At 44.2% G+C, this 19233-nt stretch overlaps 1 protein-coding gene, 1 long non-coding RNA gene and 3 other non-coding genes across 5 annotated transcripts in view; all 5 read left to right on the top strand.

The window, feature by feature from the left end:
- LOC111969182 (bifunctional glutamate/proline--tRNA ligase) overlaps positions 1 to 19233 on the top strand; it is a 64167-nt gene that overhangs the window by 41752 nt on the left and 3182 nt on the right. The window contains exons 21-31 of the mRNA XM_023995125.3: positions 899 to 1126; positions 1407 to 1681; positions 3209 to 3260; positions 3641 to 3850; positions 4043 to 4115; positions 4358 to 4437; positions 5500 to 5601; positions 9169 to 9324; positions 14789 to 14986; positions 15158 to 15331; positions 15811 to 15971. Of these exons, the coding sequence (XP_023850893.1) occupies positions 899 to 1126; positions 1407 to 1681; positions 3209 to 3260; positions 3641 to 3850; positions 4043 to 4115; positions 4358 to 4437; positions 5500 to 5601; positions 9169 to 9324; positions 14789 to 14986; positions 15158 to 15331; positions 15811 to 15971 (1709 nt within the window). The remainder of the gene's footprint in view (positions 1 to 898; positions 1127 to 1406; positions 1682 to 3208; positions 3261 to 3640; positions 3851 to 4042; positions 4116 to 4357; positions 4438 to 5499; positions 5602 to 9168; positions 9325 to 14788; positions 14987 to 15157; positions 15332 to 15810; positions 15972 to 19233) is intronic.
- LOC111969183 (uncharacterized) lies at positions 5611 to 9162 on the top strand. The gene is made up of 3 exons (XR_002877962.1): positions 5611 to 6236; positions 6365 to 6575; positions 7209 to 9162. It is a non-coding gene; the product is annotated as an uncharacterized lncRNA (long non-coding RNA).
- LOC111969596 (small nucleolar RNA SNORA5) lies at positions 5770 to 5905 on the top strand. Its single transcript, XR_002878017.1, has one exon. It is a non-coding gene; the product is annotated as a small nucleolar RNA SNORA5 (small nucleolar RNA).
- LOC111969594 (small nucleolar RNA SNORA5) lies at positions 13930 to 14066 on the top strand. Its single transcript, XR_002878015.1, has one exon. It is a non-coding gene; the product is annotated as a small nucleolar RNA SNORA5 (small nucleolar RNA).
- LOC112081162 (small nucleolar RNA SNORA5) lies at positions 15536 to 15670 on the top strand. The gene has a single exon (XR_002896355.1). It is a non-coding gene; the product is annotated as a small nucleolar RNA SNORA5 (small nucleolar RNA).

Here is a 19233-nt window from a genome sequence, read left to right as displayed (position 1 = left end):
AACCGCCGTGTTAGATTTTTAAAAATAACCTTACCATAACAAACAGCTTGCGTTATTGCGAGACAGYGCTCGCCAAAACGGCGGAGAATAGGAATCAACATTTTCCACAGAAATACGAAATAACATCATAAATTGTTCTTACTTTTGCTGAGCTTCCATCAGAATCTTGTACAAGGAGTCCTTGGTCCAGAATAAATCGTTGTTTGGTTTTAGAATGTCCTTTTCTTCTGTCGAATTCGCGCCACAATTCTAGCCAATGTTGATAACGTTCCCACCCTCTCTCGACGCAAAGAACGGAAAAYTCAAAGTCCCAATAAACGTTGAATAATCTGATAAAACTCGGTTGAAAAAACCTACTTTACGATGTTATTATCACATGTATCAAATAAAATCAGAGCCGGAGATATTCGCCGTGTAAACCGAACGCTTATCAGAAGACAATATCGAGGTGCTTCGTGCGCCTTGGTAGACAAAAGATATTCCTGACCTGCCACTCCAAAAGCTCTTGTTCGACCTCAGATCAAGCTAGACACCCCATTCCACCTTCCACTGCCTGTTGACATCTAGTGGAAGGCGTATGAAGTGCATGCATATCGATAAATATAAGGCAATTGAATAGGCCCTGAAACAGAGCCCCATTTTCAGAATTTTCACTTCCTGCATGGAAGTTTGCTGCAAAATTAGTTCTGTTTTACTCACAGACATAATTCAAACAGTTTTAGAAACTTCTGAGTGTTTTCTATCYAATAGTAATAATAATATGCATATTGTATGATCTAGAAAAGAGTACGAGGCCGTTTCATTTGGGCACGATTTTTTCCAAAGTGAAAACAGCGCCCCCCTATTGACTTAAAAGAAAGTGACATGAACCCTTCTGTTTTTGTCCCCTCTCTCTCAGGACCAGATGGACGCAGCCGTCAAGCATCTACTGTCACTCAAAGCAGAGTACAAGCAGGTGACTGGCCAGGACTACAAACCAGGCATGGCCCCAGCCACCAGCCCTGCCCCTGTCCAGGCTAGCCCCGCCCCCGAGGCCCAGTCTAGCTCCTCCGTTAAGGTGCTCTTCTCCCAGGTGTCCCATCAGGGGGAGTTAGTGAGGAAGCTGAAATCGGAGAAGGCTCCTAAGGTTAGTGAGATTTAATTTCACCTCACGTAAATCTATGACCAAAAGTGCTGAAAACATGTTGACGAGAGCAAGCTATTCAGATGAGGAATGCTGAAGTTTTGGCGCATGTACAACTTAGGATAGCTAGCTAACGTTGGCAACTGTAGCTACTTGTACCAATGTTAAATGATAATCAGATTTCATTCTTAATATTGTTATTCAGGATAGTCCTGATTGTTGAGTAATTAAATGCAACAGATCGCATAACACAACCAATGTAAARTGCCATCCTTGTAACCAGGACCAGCTGGACGGTGCCGTGAAGCAGCTTCTGGCCCTGAAGACCCAGTATAAGGCCCTCACAGGAGAGGAGTATAAACCTGTGGCTTCCGCCGGAGCCTCGGGCGGAGAGGACAAGAACCGGAAAGACCGAGAGAACAAGTCTGAAAAACAGGGAGGTGGTAGTGGCGGAGGAGGAGGGAAGAAGCAGCCCAAGGGAGACAAAGTCAAGGAGGTCTCGTCGGGAGGCGCAGGGGGAGGAGGAGGAGGAGAGGGGGGTCCCAAGAAACAGACACGGTGAGAGGGTTGGATGGGTGGATGAAGGGGAGAGTGGGAAGCAGAGATGGATGAATAGAGATCATTGGTACTTTAATGGAGTGGAGATTTGAAAACGGAATGATGGATGGCAGAAATCAAGGGAGATGGTGATGAATGTAGGCTGAATGTGGATGTGGTCCTGTGTGACTCAGTTGGTAGAGCTTGGCGCTTGCAATGTCAGAGTAGTCGGTTTGATTTCTGCTGGGGTCAGCAATACGAGAATGTGTGCACGCATTATGATATTCTTACCTGTGTGTTTTGATCTGCTGTGCCATAGGCCCAAAACATTGCTCTTGGACAGTGCTGTACCGTCAGAGCCTTCAGAGGAAGCCTAAGAATATTTAAACCGAAAATTAAAGGTTTAAGTGATTGAAAATKATATTAGTCTTGTCAATCATGATCATGATTCGTCTCTTGTGTTCAGAGTGGTGTTGTCTGTGGTGGGGAGGGGAAAAATGAAAACAGGAATAGCTATCCAATCAAGGTTTTCCGTATCGGTATCTGAGGAGAAATCTTCCCCTGATCCTACCAGCAGGGCCTTGGATTGACGGCATGATTAGCCAATCCGATTTTGATATGTAGTGCCCTGTGGCTCAGTTGGTAGAGCATGGCGCTTGCAACGGCAGGGTTGTGGGTTCGGTTCCCACGGGGGACCCGTATGAAATGATATGCACGCACTATAAGTCGCTCTGGATAAGAGCGTCTGCTAAATGACGACTCAAATTGAAATCGTGTAAATGTAGTGCAGTGGAACAGTTTTTTTTCAATGGACATGCATATTTTGTCATGGCATTTCTCGACTGTCATGTTAGTGACAACATTTGCCGTCTCTACTCAATCTCATTTCCGTACGTAGGTTGGTGTCCCCCAGGGGTGCATTCCATTGGATTCAGGGCCTAGCTAGCAGACGGGTTGGTGCTGAAGTTGAGCAGTTTTCCCAGGCCCAGAGCTAGGTAGCTAGCTGGCTGGCTACAGTGGACTCTACAACATGATAGACTTTCTGTTTTCAACTTATCTCTACAACATGATAGACTTTCTGTTTTCAACTTATTCATGGCTGGCTGTTGATAAAAATCATGCTTTTGTAGAAAAGTTATCTTGGACTTAAAAGCAAAGGACGAACATCTTATGATTCACCATTTTAACTGTACCGGAAGATGGATTTCTGCTGAGTGTTCACACTGTTCTGTAGGGATGAGTTTGATTAATCGATTAGTCGGTCTAATTCATCCGTATCTATTTGAAATAGGGAATTGAAAAACACCAATTGAAGTGGTATTTTCCATTGCTGAGCAAAGTGGGCATAGATTTGACTTCACTAGATACAAAACATGGCTTCCCCTCCGCAAAAGACAAGTCACCATGTCTAGTATGCATGCACAGCTCTTCCTATATTTTGGCCCTAGCAACCATCAACTAATCGATAAAATAGAAAAAGTTGTTTAACTCATCCGTAGTATACCGTGTGGTTTTCACACCTGATTTCTGTGTACTTTCCTCATTTAGACTGGGACTGGAGGCTAAGAAGGAGGAGAACCTGTCTGATTGGTACTCTCAGGTGAGTCTGTACACCTGTGCGAGTGATTATTGCCCCAGTTTTCTGACTAGCAGTCTAAACTCCACTAAAGCCAGTCGTTTTGGCATTGTCACAAACCTCTCTTGGACTGAAGCCCAATTCCATTTATACTCCTTGTACACTCCCCCTGGTGGATTTAAAAGAATGTGAAAAAGTAATTGGGAATAGGGCCTGGAGCTAGGGTGTGCACTTGCACACTTCCTGTCATTGATTTAACAACGGTAGAAAGTCCCTCCAGCCAATGATAACACCAATCCAGTGGTTTTAGATCCATTAGAAGATTGGGAAAAGGGTGGAGAATCGGAATGCAGCCATGGTATAGCGCTCAAGACAAGTGTCTACCTTCACATCTGCCCCTCCAGGTAATCACTAAGGCGGAAATGATTGAGTACTACGATGTGAGCGGGTGCTATGTGCTGCGGCCCTGGTCATACTCCATCTGGGAGTCCATCAAGGAGTTCTTTGACCGCGAGATCAAGAAGCTGGGCGTGGAGAACTGCTACTTCCCCATGTTTGTCTCACAGGCTGCCCTGGAGAAGGAGAAGTCCCACATCGCGGATTTTGCCCCCGAGGTGGGTGTTGTGAAGTGTGTGTGGGGTTGGATGGAGGGGGAATGGGTGTTCCCATTATCTATCCCTATTGAAAATCCTGGTCCTCGCTTCTCAAGTGATGCGTGATCACCATTTGTCTTGTCATACTGATGATCCCTCTTTAAGTGATTTGACACATTAGTAGTGAACTGTGTTTGTGTGTGCTGCCTTCAGGTCGCCTGGGTGACGCGTTCAGGGAACACTGAGCTTGCCGAGCCCGTCGCTATCCGACCCACTAGTGAAACTGGTAAGACAAACACACCTCACCACTTCTGTCAAACTTTAAAGTTAAACTTGACACGTTGAATTTCCAGATGCTTTTCACTAGGTCTCAAAGAACTACATTGTATAGGTGTAACTCACGACACAACGTATCTATGGATATTTTCATCCAAGGCGCTTACTACTTCTACCCTCTCTATGCCATATATGTATTCGTTTACTAATTCACACCCTGACCAATGCATCCTTCGTCTTTTCTTTTTACAGTGATGTACCCTGCCTACTCCAAATGGGTCCAGTCCCACAGAGACCTCCCCATCAAACTCAACCAGTGGTGCAACGTTGTGGTCAGTGTCCAAGCCACGAATGATAATTGTCATATTCACCATCACTGTTAGGGTCAGTACAATTTCAAAATGGAAAAGCCCAAACCTACTGAAAATTGAAGACTTCAAACCTGTCCAGTATGTCCACTGTCTTTTGGCAGAACCGTTTAGGACAGTCGGTCACCAACCGGTTGATCGCAAGGCATTCCCAGTCGATCACCAAACATTTCTGTAGAAAAGCCAACAATAAAGGCTTGCGAGCGATCCTTTAAATTTAAAAAAAAAATTGTTGCATTGTCAATAGTTGCACTTGATTCAGAACCCTGCGCACTGGTTAAGCACAGTTTTCCCATTTTTTTAACCATTTTATTTGTCTGAAAGACCAACTACGCCTACCCGATGGACCGGGAGATCTGTGGCTAACTCGAGTACGCCTACAGCGCTGGCCAATCGGATCACTCAAATTATCGTGCCTGGAGAGCTTCCACGACCCTGGCCACAGCAAAGTTTGATAGGCTACTAGCCTACGTAAGATTGAAGCACTTAAAACCATGACCACAGAGAGACTGTCAAAGAATACAGGGGGAAACGTGATCTGACTGGGATCATTTTGAATTCCAAGTCGGAAACTGGAGTGTCTTTCTAGAGCTCGGACTTTCCGACCTGAAGATCACTGACGTCATGATTTGACATTGTCCGAATTCCCAGTTGTCTTGAAAGCACCATGACCATCAGATACAGTTACAATCAGTCCAGTAAAATAAAAAAGCTAATTATTTCAATTCATGCCCCGCAGTGCCTCGCAAGTGCTACACCAACTGATCTATTTTATCAAAGCTTGAGTTTTGAAATGTAATATGGTCTGAGAATAATAATATTTGCAGGCCAGGCATATAGCCAATATGCTTTGATAATGTATAAGGCCTACTGCTCAAACCTCATTCCTACCGAATTGTTTGTATTAGGTTAATGTTAAATTTAAGTCATGCTTGCTGTTTGACTGCGGAAGTGATCTTTTCAGAATGTATCGTGATTTTTACTATTTCTCTAATTTCTCTTTTGCTTTCTCTCACTCACCCCCAGAGGTGGGAGTTCAAGCACCCCCAACCCTTCCTGAGGACCAGAGAGTTCCTGTGGCAGGAGGGACACACGGCTTTCGCCACCAAAGCGGAGGCCGCCGAAGAGGTAACAAGGCCAATTTATTATTAACCGTCCATGAGACTAGTTCTTACTTTTCTCTTGTGAATGTTGAGTAAAAAACATAGAACTTGTCATGTCTGGGGAGTGCATTCAAACGATGCTTAACGTTTGTTTTTTGTGTAAGTTGGATTTAGACGCAAGAATTTGAAAGTTTGCAGTCTTGTCAAATTCAGTGTTTCCTTGACAATGGACCGCCATGACCAAAATGGCTGCCACCGGGAACCTGTAGTCCATGGGCCCTGCATCTCTTTTCCAATGGTTTCTGGGGATAAATGTGTACTACACCTTGGTTACTGTTGCTAACTCGGACAAGCTTTGCCTTTTTATTTTCCTGTGAAAATGGAGAAGCGTATCGTAATAACGCTAAGGGAGCTCCCCAATGAGGTACTAAGTTACTTTTGGAGACAACCATCACTTATATCAGGTTGGAGCAAACTAAAGGATCTTCAGTATGCCTTTTGAAGGCTATATTCACGAAAAGTTATGCAGGAACTTAACACAGCAAGCAGGAGGACTAGGTTAGAGGCAAAGTCTACAGGTCCCAGTGTAAGAGGGAGAAACCCCACTAGCTGACCATCGAGGCAGATGACAAAGGAGCAACATTGTTCCTAAACTGCAGGGTAGGTCTCACAATCATTTAAAAACCAAACTCATACAATATTGTGTACAATATCAGCTTCAGCTAGCTGTTATGCTAACGTAAACAACCAACGCCCTCAGTTTAAAAAAATATACCGTTCTATGCTAGCTCCACAGGTTACAGCTCGCATGTTGTTGGGCTGATCCACACCTTGGACCTCTGGAGAGCCCCAGATGAAATGTCCACTACAAGCTTGCCACAACAGTTGCATAAGCCAAGAGGCAAGAAGATTGATTCCAAGCCTATTACAGTGGTCGGGGTGGCAAAGGCAAAAGTGAGTCGGAAAAGAAGACCAGTCTACTGCAGCTACAACTGACAGGTGAGCTACACGTGAATGTCTTGTTTACAATCTCTCCTGTAGTTGTCTGGCATGTTTTCTGTGATGTCCTTGTCCTTGCGAGGCCATACAGACAACTGACCTGTCCAAAATAAAGTCCATTGAATAAAATGCTAACACTTTGTAAATCCATATGAAATGTAAAAGCCAGATCTTTCAGGTCAAAATTGTCTTAAGTTTCATCAGCACACGCAGAAACTGCATCTGCCAATCTACTCTTGTATGTCAAGGGGATAGTTGTCTGTGGGGWTATGTTTCTGATTTGGTCATGTAAAAAATGTGCACAAGTTATTAAACTGACCATAAGTAAACCCRGTGCAGGATTGGAAGACGTTGGGGGGACACTGCTGTTATTGACTCTGGCATTAACCGGTTAGGGGTTTGAGTTTCCTGAAGAGCATGGATTTTTTTATTTTAACTAGTCCATTTCCTCATTCTTTTTGAGCGAGTAGAATCTTTAAGCTCATCCCTTCCTTTTATTCTTCCAACTGGGGATGCTCCTCTATGTACTCTGGAAACACAAAATACACCAAATGATTAAACATTTTAATTTCTACCGTACATGATTTAAACAAGTTGGTGCTTTGTAAAAGCTCTTTTTCCCCTCTTTTGCAGCTCCCACTATTGGAGAACAGCACCACCACCATCCTCTTCCAACCCTACGGATGAGTTCCCAACATTTCCTCTGCCGCCAACAACCAAGATGTTTCTCTACAGTTCTGAATGAAAATAAGATATTACAACAGTGATATAATGATCTCCCAGTCTGAAGCAGAGGCACTGGAAAAAAAGATGACAGAGCAGCAACACCAGCCATGGCGTCTGCTCCCAGCCACTTACTTCATCGTATTTTTAAGAGGGTGTGCTCCAAGGTAGCAGACTGACAGTCTTGCCACCAGCATGCAGAGGAAGAAGACCGTGCAGACCAAGGCGATGACGATAGACCTTGAGCTGCTTGCAGCAGCACCGTATACTGAGTCACTGGGCACAAAGTGTTCCCATGTGGCTTTGTCAACCTCCACTCCCTCCATTTAGGCACATCTCCTGACAGGAAAGTCTCGAGTAATGAGAACCCAAGCCACAGCTTCTGGAAATAAAGTGCCCAGACCAAGACAACTTTACTGGTAGTAAATATCTCTGTCAAAGAGCTGATGGTACCTATGCTTACAAACCTAAACATGAGTTCCACTACCATATTATGGGACAAATGGGAATCACAGGGATGCCGTGGTGTGATTTTTATTTGTCATGTGTAAAAATGACTTTCACCTGGAGTGTGTCCACTTTAATGCAGAAAAGTGGGATAGCATGAAAAGCCAGCTGGACTGCTTATTTTTTAAGCATTTCTTGCCGGCCCTGTGCAGATAGTTCAACAAAGGAGGAATTATCATCTCCGGTATCCTCTGGTGATTTGGTTGCTGTCTCTCCTGTGGTGTTAGTGGAAGCTGCATCTTGCACAGGGCTCTACGCTGACGTTTTCTTACAAGGAGCACATGTGTGCCTTATTTATTTTTTAAATAGGCGCACACAAATTTAGGAGCACAATGAAAAATGTGAGATGTTGAAGCTAGAATCTTTAATTTTTCTAAGCGCACTGGAATTCCAAAATAAAAATTACAAGTCGCACAGCAAAATATTTAAGCGCATATGCAAGTTAAATGGCCGCACTGTAGAGCCCTGTTGCACATCAGATCTTAATCTGTAGATACGGGATGATACATGTAGTGTTATTCATTCAGATATTCAGTGTTAGGGTTATATTGTTTCAGTGGTCTTCTGAATCAAATGTGTAAATCAGACATCTGTTGCCTACATTGTACTTGTGATTACAATTACTTATGTATGAGTTATGTAAGTTGTGTATAATTTATGTACAAAGCCTCCATATGTGAGATACTTGCCCTTTTGGTGTCTGTCGATATTTGGCAATGTATGATAGGTTTGGTAAAACCTGATATTACAGTACAGCAGCTGGATTTGGGTACTGAAGACTTGGATTCCCATCAACACATTGCTGAACGAAATTAGCCAAAGATTTGTGATACATGTAGTCTAACAAAGCTAACTAGCTAGCTAATGTTGTTGACAAGATAGCTAGCTAAGTTAGCAATGTTTAGCTTAGTTGTGTAATGTTAAAGTTGTTGCTGACTTTGTCTAGCCAGTTTTTTTTATAATAAATATATTGTGATATCACGCATTATGCAAAAGATTAACATAGTTGCTTACCTTGGAGCAAACATATATGCATCCTTCGTTATCTTGCTTGTGTTAAACTGTGTATGAAGTTGCCGAGTGGTTGGTTGGTTGCGGTTATTGTGCTCTGATTGGACAATTGCTGTTCGAGGGCGGAGTTTAGTGAAGGGTTAATTAGGCCTAATACAATTACCATTATTGTCCATTTGCACAGATTGATATTGTTGGTGGATGATTTCAGTGATATGTTAGGGTAGCTAATGTTAGGGTAGCTAATACCTCCCAGTTTCAGAATTCTTTTCCAGTTACATGCCTTCTGAACATGGTAGTATTTGTAATAAATACTGAATACTCTTGTCCCTCCTCCTGTGCGTGTGTCCAGGTGTTACAGATCTTGGACCTGTATGCGCGGGTGTACGAGGAGCTCATGGCCATCCCCGTGGTAAAGGGCAGGAAGACTGAGAAGGAGAAGTTTGCCGGAGGTGACTACACTACCACCGTGGAGGCCTTCATCTCTGCCAGTGGCAGAGCCATTCAGGTACTCTTGAGGCTTGCACACATCGAACTGAATGTGGATCTAGCGTTCGTATGCCGATCGTTCAGCGTAGTGGTTTTTAGGGACAACCCACTGTAGACGTCTGACTGACAATTCTTTACTCAATTCTACATGTAAAATCGGTGCGCACCCGGTTTGCAAATTACGTTCAGAGGTGTACGAATAACAATAACGAGCTATTGTTGTGTCTGAGCCCTTTGACGCCCGATGTCCACCAGATGCATATGCGTTTTGTTTTGCCGAATGTCTTACCTTCATTTTCCCTACTTGACACACATAATGGCATCGKAGGAGATGGCTGCGGTTTTACCGGCTCCAAACCAATTGTGATATTGTGTTTTTTCGTATTATTTGTAACTTATTTTGTACATAATGTTTCTGCCACTGTCTCTTATGACCGAAAAGAGCTTCTGGATATCAAGTGATTACTCGCCTCGTACTGGACAAAGATTTTTTCTTTAACGAGTCGTACGTGATGGATTTACTAAAAACACCGGACAAGGCCCATATCCCCGTCATTCACATGAAGAAGAGACTGAGATGTAGGTTGTGTTTCCTTGTAAGAATCCGACGGCGAGTGGGTAACCCACCTCTACCATCAGTCCCTATTAGCCAATGTGCAATCATTGGATAATATACTGGCTGAGCTCCGATCAAGACTATCCTACGAACGGGACATTAAAAACTGTAATATCTTATGTTTCACTGTGTCATGGCTGAACGACGACATGGATAACATACAGCTGGCTGAACAGCTGCCTCCGGTAACACAAGGGGTGACGGCCTGTGTCTAGTTGTCAATAACAGCTGGTGCATGACATCTAATATTAATTAAGTCTCAAGGTTTTGCTCGCCTGAGGTAGTCTTCATGATAAGCTGTAGACCACGCTATTTACCAGTGGTTTATCTACTATTTACCATAACAAACCTATGCTGGCACTAAGACCACACTCAACGAGCTGTATAAGGCAATAAACAAGAAGATTCTCATCCAGAAGTGGCGCTCCTAGTGGCCGGGGACTTTAATGCAGGCAAACTTAAATCCATTTTGCCTCATTTCTACCAGCATGTTACATGTGCAGCCAGAGGAAAAATACTCTAGACCACCTTTACTCCACACAGAGACGTGTACAAAGCTCTCCCTCGCCCTCCGTTTGGCAAATCTGACCATAACTCTATCCTCCTGACTCGTGCTTACAAGATAAAACTAAAGCAGGAAGTAGATGCTAAGCTACAGTTCTGTTTTGCTAGCACAGACTGGAATATGTTCCTGGGATTCTTCCGATTGCATTGAGGAGTACACCACATCTGTCATTGGCTTCATCAATAAGTGCATCGATAACGTCGTCCCCACAGTGACCGTACGTGCATACCCCAACCAGAAGCCATGGATTACAGTCAACATCCGCACTGAGCAAAAGGGTAGAGCTGCCACTTTTAAGGAGCGGGACTCTAACCTGGAGTGGAGCGCTGGAGCGCGTGCTACGGGTGGGTGCTGCTATGGTAACCAGTGAGCTGAGATAAGGCGGGGCTTTACCTAGCAAAGACTTGTAGATGACCTGGAGCCAGTGGGTTTGGTGACGAATATGAAGCGAGGGCCAGCCAACGAGAGCATACAGGTCGCAGTGGTGGGTAGTATATGTGGCTTTGGTGACAAAACGGATGGCACTGTGATAGACTGCATCCAATTTGCTGAGTAGAGTGTTGGAGGCTATTTTGTAAATGACATCGACAGGATAGTCAGTTTTACGAGGGTATGTTTGGCAGCATGAGTGAAGGATGCTTTGTTGCGAAATAGGAAGCCAATTCTAGATTTAATTTTGGATTGGAGATGCTTAATGTGAGTCTACAGTCTAACCAGACTCCTACGTATTTGTAGTTGTCCACATATTCTAAGTCAGAACGTGCGGGCAGCGATCGGTTGAAGAGCATGCATTTAGTTTTACTTGCATTTAAGAGCAGTTGGAGGCCACGGAAGGAGAGTTGTATGGCATCGAAGCTCATCTGGAGGTTTGTTAACACAGTGTCCAAAGAAGGGCCAGAAGTATACAGAATGGTGTCGTCTGCGTAGAGATGGATCAGAGAATCACCAGCAGCAAGGGTGACATCATTGATGTATACAGAGAAGAGTTGGCCCGAGAATTAAACCCTGTGGCACCCCCATATAGACTGTCATAGGTCTGGACAACAGGCCCTCCGATTGACACACTAAATTGATGAACCAGGTGAGGCAGTGATTTGAGAAACCAAGGCTGTTGAGCCTGCTGATAAGAATGTGGTGATTGACAGTCGAAAGCCTTGGCCAGGTCGATGAATACGGCTGCACAGTATTTTCTCTTATCGATGGCTGTTATGATATCGTTTAGGACCTTGAGCGTGGTTGAGGTGCACCCACGACCATCTCGGAAACCAGATTGCATAGCGGAGAAGGTACGGTGGGATTCGAAATGGTCGGTGATCTGTTTGTTAACTTGGTTTTCGAAGACCTTAGAAAGGCAGGGTAGGAAATAAGGAAATAAGAATTTTAAGATATCCCGCTATGCCCTCCGACGAACCATCAAACATGCAAAGTGTCAATACAGGACTAAGATTCAATCGTACTAYGCTGGCTCCGATTTAAGCCCTGCCACATCCGACGAGCAAACTATTACAGACTACAAAGGGAAGCACAGCCACGAGCTGCCCAGTGACATGAGCCTACCAGATGAGCTAAGTAACTTCTTTGCGCGCTTCGAGGCAAGCAACACTGAAGCATGCATAAGAGCACCAGCTGTTCGGAACTACTGTGTGATCACGCTCTCCGTAGCCGATGTGAGCAAGACCTTTAAACAGGTCAACATTCACAAGGCTTCAGGGACAGACAGATTATCAGGATGTATACTCCAAGCATGCGCTGACCAGCTGGCAAGTGTCTTCACTAGCATTTTCAGCCTGTCCCTGTCCGAGTCTGTAATGCCATGGTTTAAGCAGACCACCATAGTCCCTGTGCCCAAGAACACAAAGGCAACCTGCCTAAATGCCTGCCGACCCGTAGCACTCATGTCTGTAGCCATGAAGTGCTTTACAAAGCTGGTCATGGCTCACATCAACACCATTATCCCAGAAACCCTAGACCCACTCCAATTTGCATACTGCCCCAACAGATCCACAGATGACGCAATCTCTTGCACTCCGCACTGCCCTGGACAAAAGGAACAGCTATGCGAGAATGCTATTCATTGACTACAGCTCAGCGTTCAACAGCATAGTACCCTCAAAGCTCATCATTAGCTAAGGACCCTGGGACGAAACACCTCCCTCTGCAACTGGATCCTGGACTTCCTGACGGACTGCCCCCATGTAGTAAGGTTAGGTAACAACACATCCGCCACGCTGATCCTCAAGACGGGGGCCCCTCAGGGGTGCGTGCTCCGTCCCCTCCTGTGCTCCCTGTTCACCCATGACTGCATGACCAAGCACGACTCCAACACTATCATTAAGTTTGCAGACGACACAACAGTGGTAGGCCTGATCACCGACAACGACGAGACAGCCTATAGGGAGGAGGTCCGAGACCTGGCCGTGTGGTGTCAGGAAAACAACATCTCCCTCAACCTGATCAAGACAAAGGAGATGATCGTGGACTACAGGAAAAGGAGTGCCAAGCACGCCCCCATTCTCATTAACAGGGCTGTAGAGGAGTAGGTTGAGAGGTTCACCAACTAACTGTCATGGTCCAAACACACCAAGACAGTTGTGAAGAGGGCACGACAACGCCTATTCCCCTTCCGGAGACTGAAAAGATTTGGGTCCTCAGATCCTCAAAAAGTTCAACAGCTGCACCATCGCAAGCATACTGACTGGTTGCATTGCTGCCTGGTATGGCAAGCTCCAAGTCTAGGTCCAAGCGGCTTCTAAACAGCTTCTACCCCCAAGCCATAAGACTCCTGAACAGCTAATCAAATGGCTACCTGGACTACTTGCATTGCCCCCCCCCCCATTTTTACGCTGCTGCTACTCTATTATCGATGCGTAGTCATTTTACTTCTATTTACATGTACATATTACCTCGACTAACCTGTACACCCGCACCTTGACTCTGTACCGGTACACCCTGTATATAAACTCGTTACTGTTTATTTTATTGTTGCTCTTTTAATTATTTGACATTTTTCTATTTTGTTTTGTTTACTTCAGTTTTTTTTTGTAAATTCAAAAATGTTCTAAACTGCATTGTTGGTTAAGGGCTTGTAAGTAAGCATTTCACGGGCTCACGTGACAAATTAGAATTTGACGTGCTATGCTTTTTAACTATAAAAGCTAGCTGGTGGTACAAACGCTAAAGCAACGCACCGGTTGAAAGTATTTAACGCATGTGGTACACAGAACGCAACGCAGCCTAGCGCGGCATCCCCAACGTAGCGTTGCGGACTGCTCCATTGACAATGAATGACTTCCGCCAAAACTCATCTGATCGGCATGAAAATTCTGGATCGAGTCAATGGCGTTTCAATGGGAGTAGGTGTGCAATATGTAAAATAGCTGGAGCCTTCATAAGACTATCAGACCTGAATTGAATTAAGCGCATTTCTCAAGTATTTCAAAGTCTGCAGCCTTGTCAAATTCAAATTTTCCTCTTCCATGGACCGCATTGGCGAAATTGGCTGCCACATTGAACCTGTAGTTCATGGGCCTCACATTTCTTTTCGTTGGATATTGGGGATACATTTGAACTACCAACAATTAGGCCTAAGGGTGGATTTCAATTATACGTTCTAACAGACAATGAAAATCCAATAAGAAGCATGAATTGGCACACCAATTCTTTTGGTGGGGGGGATAGAAGTGCTGACTAACAGAATAGTACACTTGTGTAAAAATAAATAAGGATAGTCGCACACTATATGCTCCCTATAATTTTATGTAGTTAACGACTAGGGAGAATATTTAGGGCGAGCAAGACGATCTTTATATWTTTTTTTGATTCTAACAGCCAAACATCAACTAGGACCTTGGATGAAACCCACTTTTCCTGGCGTCCTTGTAAGCAATATGTAGAAAACTCTTCTAAAATACCTGGAGCCTTCCACATGAATGCTTACACCTATCAAGTTTATTCAGACATGTACAGACCAAAAGGGGAAAATATCTAGGAGCAGACTAAAGGAGTCAACAAGTAAATAGCAGTCGAACTAAAGCACACAGTGGAAACACATCTCTTAGGTACGCCTTTTTACAGATCTGGGTTAAAATGTCATTTCAAATACTTTAGTTGTGCTTGATTGACCTTATCTGTTGCAATGAACATGTATAGAAAAGTCCCCAAAGTGCAAACCCCACCCACCTGGCACTCCAGGTAGGCTAAAGGAAAAAATATATATTTGAAAGATTTTATACCGTATTTTAACCCAGGTCTGCTTTTTAACCATAATAAAACAACCAAGCGAAATGTTTCTCTTCCTCTCAGGGCGCCACGTCCCATCACCTGGGACAGAATTTCTCACGGATGTTTGAGATTGTGTTTGAGGACCCCAAGAAGCCAGGTGAAAAGCAGCTGGCATATCAGAACTCGTGGGGCATCACCACCCGCACCATCGGCGTGCTCACCATGGTTCATGGAGACAATATGGGCCTGGTGCTGCCCCCAAAAGTCGCATGTCTCCAGGTACGTTTTTTTATTTTACCAGGAAATTCTTATTTACAATGATGGCAAAAGGTAAATCATTTAGATTTGTAAAACAACCTTTATTAGCATGAGTCAAGTTGACGTAGTCAATTCAGTGCCAATTCAAAATGATATAACTCTGCATCTTTTCCTGCTCCTCTTCTCACCCAGGTGATCATCATCCCATGTGGTATCACGGCGTCCCTGCCCGAGGCTGAGAAAGAGGTTCTCTTGGCCCAGTGCTCCAAGTACCTGGCTCGGCTGCAGAGGGGAGAGATCCGAGTCAAGGCAGACCTCCGAGAAAACTACTCCCCGGGCTGGAAGTTTAACCACTGGGAGCTCAAGGTAAAACCACAACTCCTGGCCATGTTTGGGTCACTTTGTAAGAGCGTGGCTCTAGCAACGCCAGGGTCGTGGGTTCGATTCCCACTGGGGTCATACACAAAATAAAAATCACTCACTGTACTGTGTCTCATTAAAGAATTTTCTGAATGGCATATCTTATTATTATTAGTATAATATTACTCCCCACATCCCCTTTTAGGGGTTTATAGCCTTGTCATTCAGTGCTTCCTCTACAATGGACCGCACTGGCCGAAATGACTGCCACCGTGAACCTGTAGTCCATGGGCCTCCTGTCCCATTTCCATGGATCCTGGGGATACATTTGTACTACTGACAATTAGATGATTTCAGGGATGAACTTCTCATCAGTCCAATATTAGGTGTCTAATCAAATCATCTATTTTTCTCTTGCTCATTCCCTCTTGTTCTCTTTCCCTCTCCCCTCTCTCTCCCTCCCTCTCTCCATCCATCCCTCTAAGGGTGTGCCCATTCGTCTGGAAGTGGGTCCTAAGGACCTAAAGCAGGGTCAGTGTGTGGCCGTGAGGAGAGACACAGGGGAGAAGATCACCCTGCCCGAGGCCGACACAGAGAAGAGGCTCACACAGCTACTGGAGGACATCCAGACCAACCTCTTCAAGAGGTAGAGTGCATGTACATTCACGTACTCATACAAGTGTGTAGACACACACTTGAGGAAATCAAGGCCAACCTCTAGGTAACACACACACACAGTATAAGAATTAGCAGAATATACACATGCTTCACACACATACAGTTGAAGTAAGTATACATACACGAAGGTTGGAGTCATTAAAACTCGTTTTTCAACCACTCCACAAATTTCTTGTTAACAAACTATAGTTTTGGCAAGTTGGTTAGGACATCTACTTTGTGCATGACACAAGTAATTTTTCCAACAATTGTTTACAGACAGATTATTTCATTTATAATTCACTGTATCACAATTCCAGTGGGTCAGAAGTTGACTGTGCCTTTAAAAGCTTGGAAAATTCCAGAAAATTATGTCATGGCTTTAGAAGCTTCTGATAGGCTAATTGACATAATTTGAGTCAATTGGAGGTGTACCTATGGATGTATTTCAAGGCCTACCTTCAAACTCAGTGCCTCTTTGCTTGACATCATGGGAACATCAAAAGAAATCAGCCAAGACCTCAGGAAAAAAATTGTAGACCTCCACAAGTCTGGTTCATCCTTGGGAGCAATTTCCAAACTCCTGAAGGTACCACGTTCCTCTGTATAAACAATAGTACGCAAGTATAAACACCATGGGACCACACAGCTGTCATACTGCTCAGGAAGGAGACACGTTCTGGCTACTAGAGATGAATGTACTTTGGTGTGAAAAGTGGAAATCAATCCCAGAACAACAGCAAAGGACCTTGTGAAGATGCAGGTACAAAAGTGTCTATATCCACAGTAAAACGACTCCTATATTGACATAACCTGAAAGGCCGCTCAGCAAGGAAGAAGCCACTGCTCCAAAACCGCCATAAAAAAGCCAGACTACGGTTTGCAACTGCACATGGTGACAAAGATTGTACTTTTTGGAGAAATAGGACTGTTTACAGAACTGTTTGACCATAATGACCATCGCTATGTTTGGAGGAAAAAGGGGGATGCTTGCAAGCCGAAGAACACCATCCCAACTGTGAAGCACGGGTGTGGCAGCATCATGTTGTGGGGGTGCTTTGCTGCAGGAGGGACTGGTACACTTCACAAAATAGATGGCATCATGAGAAGGGGAAATTATGTGGATATATTGAAGCAACATCCCAAGGCATCAGTCAGGAAGTTAAAGCTTGGTCGCAAATGGGTCTTCCAAATGGACAATGACCCCAAGCATACTTCCAAAGTTGTGGCAAAATGGCTTAAGGACAATAAAGTCAAGGTATTGGAGTGACCATCACAACGCCCTGACCTCAATCCCATAGAACATTTTTGGGCAGAACTGAAAAAGCGTGTGCGAGCAAGGAGGCCTACAAACCTGACTTAGTTTCAACAGCTTTGTCAGGAGGATTGGTGCAAAATTCACCCAACTTATTGTGGGAAGCTTGTGGAAGGCTACCTGAAACGTTTGACCCAAGTTACACTCAATTAGTATCGCCTTTAAGTTTATGTAAACTTATGACCCACTGGTAATGTGATAAAAGAAATAGAAGCTGAAATAAATCATTCTCTACTATAATTCTGACATTTCACATTCTTAAAAAAAGTGATGATCCTACCTGACCTAAAACAGGGAATTTTTACTAGGATTAAATGTCAGGAATTGTGAAAAATTTGGTTTAAATGTATTTGGCTGAGGTGTGTGTAAACTTCCGACTTAAACTGTACAGTCGTGGCCAAAAGTTTTGAATGACACACAAAATAATTTTCACAAGTCTGCTGCCTCAGTTTGTGTGATGGCAATTTGCATATACTCCAGAATGTTATGAAGAGTGATCAGATTAATTGCAAAGTCCCTATTTTCCATGCAAATGAACTGAATCCCCCAAAAACATTTCCACTGCATTTCAGCCCTGCCACAATAGGACCAGCTGACATCATATGTCAGTGATTCTCTCGTTAACACAGGTGTGAGTGTTGATGAGGAAAAGGCTGGAGATCACTCTGTCATGCTGATTRAGTTCGAATAACAGACTGGAAGCTTCAAAAGGAGGGTGGTGCTTGGAATCATTGTTCTTCCTCTGTCAACCATGGTTACCTGCTAGGAAACACGTGCCATCAACGTTGCTTTGCACAAAAAGGGCTTCACAGGCAAGGATGTTGCTGCCGGTAAGATTTCACCTAAATCAACTATTTATCGGATCATCAAGAACTTCAAGGAGAGCGGTTCAAATGTTGCGAAGGCTTCAGGGCGCCCAAGAAAGTCCAGCAAGCGCCAGACCGTCTCCTAAAGTTGTTTAGGCTGCGGGATCAGGGCACCACCAGTACAGAGCTTGCTCAGGAATGGCAGCAGGCAGGTGTGAGTGCATCTGCACGCATAGTGAGGTGAAGACTTTTGGAGGATGGCCTGGTGTCAAGAAGGGCAGCAAAGAAGCCACTTCTCTCCAGGAAAAACAACAGTGACAGACTGATATTCTGCAAAAGCTACAGGGATTGGAATGCTGAGGCCTGGGGTAAAGTCATTTTCTCTGATGAATCCCCTTTCTGATTGTTTGGGGCATCCTGTATAAAGCTTGTCCGGAGAAGGCAAGGTGAGCGCTACCATCAGTCCTGTGTCATGCCAACAGTAAAGCATCCTGAGACCGTTCATGTGTGGGGTTGCTTCTCAGCCAAGGGAGTGGGTGCACTCACAATTTTGCCTAAGAACACAGCCATGAATAAAGAATGGTACCAACACATTCTCCGAGAGCAACTTCTCCCAACCATCCAGGAACAGTTTGGTGACGAACAATGCCTTTTTCAGCGTGATGGAAAAACTAAGTGGCTCTGGGAACAAAACATCGGTATTTTGGGTCCATGGCCAGGAAACTCCCCAGACCTTAACTTGTGGTCAATCCTCAAGAGGTGGGTGGACAAACAAAACCCCACAAATTCTGACAAACTCCAAGCATTGATTATGCAAGAATGGGCTGCCATCAGTCAGGATGTGGCCCAGAAGTTAATTGACAGCATGCCAGGGCGGATTGCAGAGGTCTTGAAAATGAAGGGTCAACACTGCAAATATTGATTGTATCAACTTCATATAATTGTTAATAAAAGCCTTTGACACTTATGAAATGCTTGTAATTATACTTCAGTATTCCATAGTAACATCTGACAAAAATATCTAAAGACACTGAAGCAGCAAACTTTGTGGAAATTAATATTTGTGTCATTCTCGACTGTACATGCTCTCTGTTTTGCGCTCATTCTGTGCATTTCTTTCAGTCTCTTTG

This window comes from Salvelinus sp. IW2-2015, linkage group LG10 (genome assembly GCF_002910315.2).
Source record: "Salvelinus sp. IW2-2015 linkage group LG10, ASM291031v2, whole genome shotgun sequence".
NCBI classification, from domain to species: domain Eukaryota; kingdom Metazoa; phylum Chordata; class Actinopteri; order Salmoniformes; family Salmonidae; genus Salvelinus; species Salvelinus sp. IW2-2015.
Note: the sequence above shows the minus strand (reverse complement) of the source record. Positions and strands in the feature narration are given on the sequence as shown.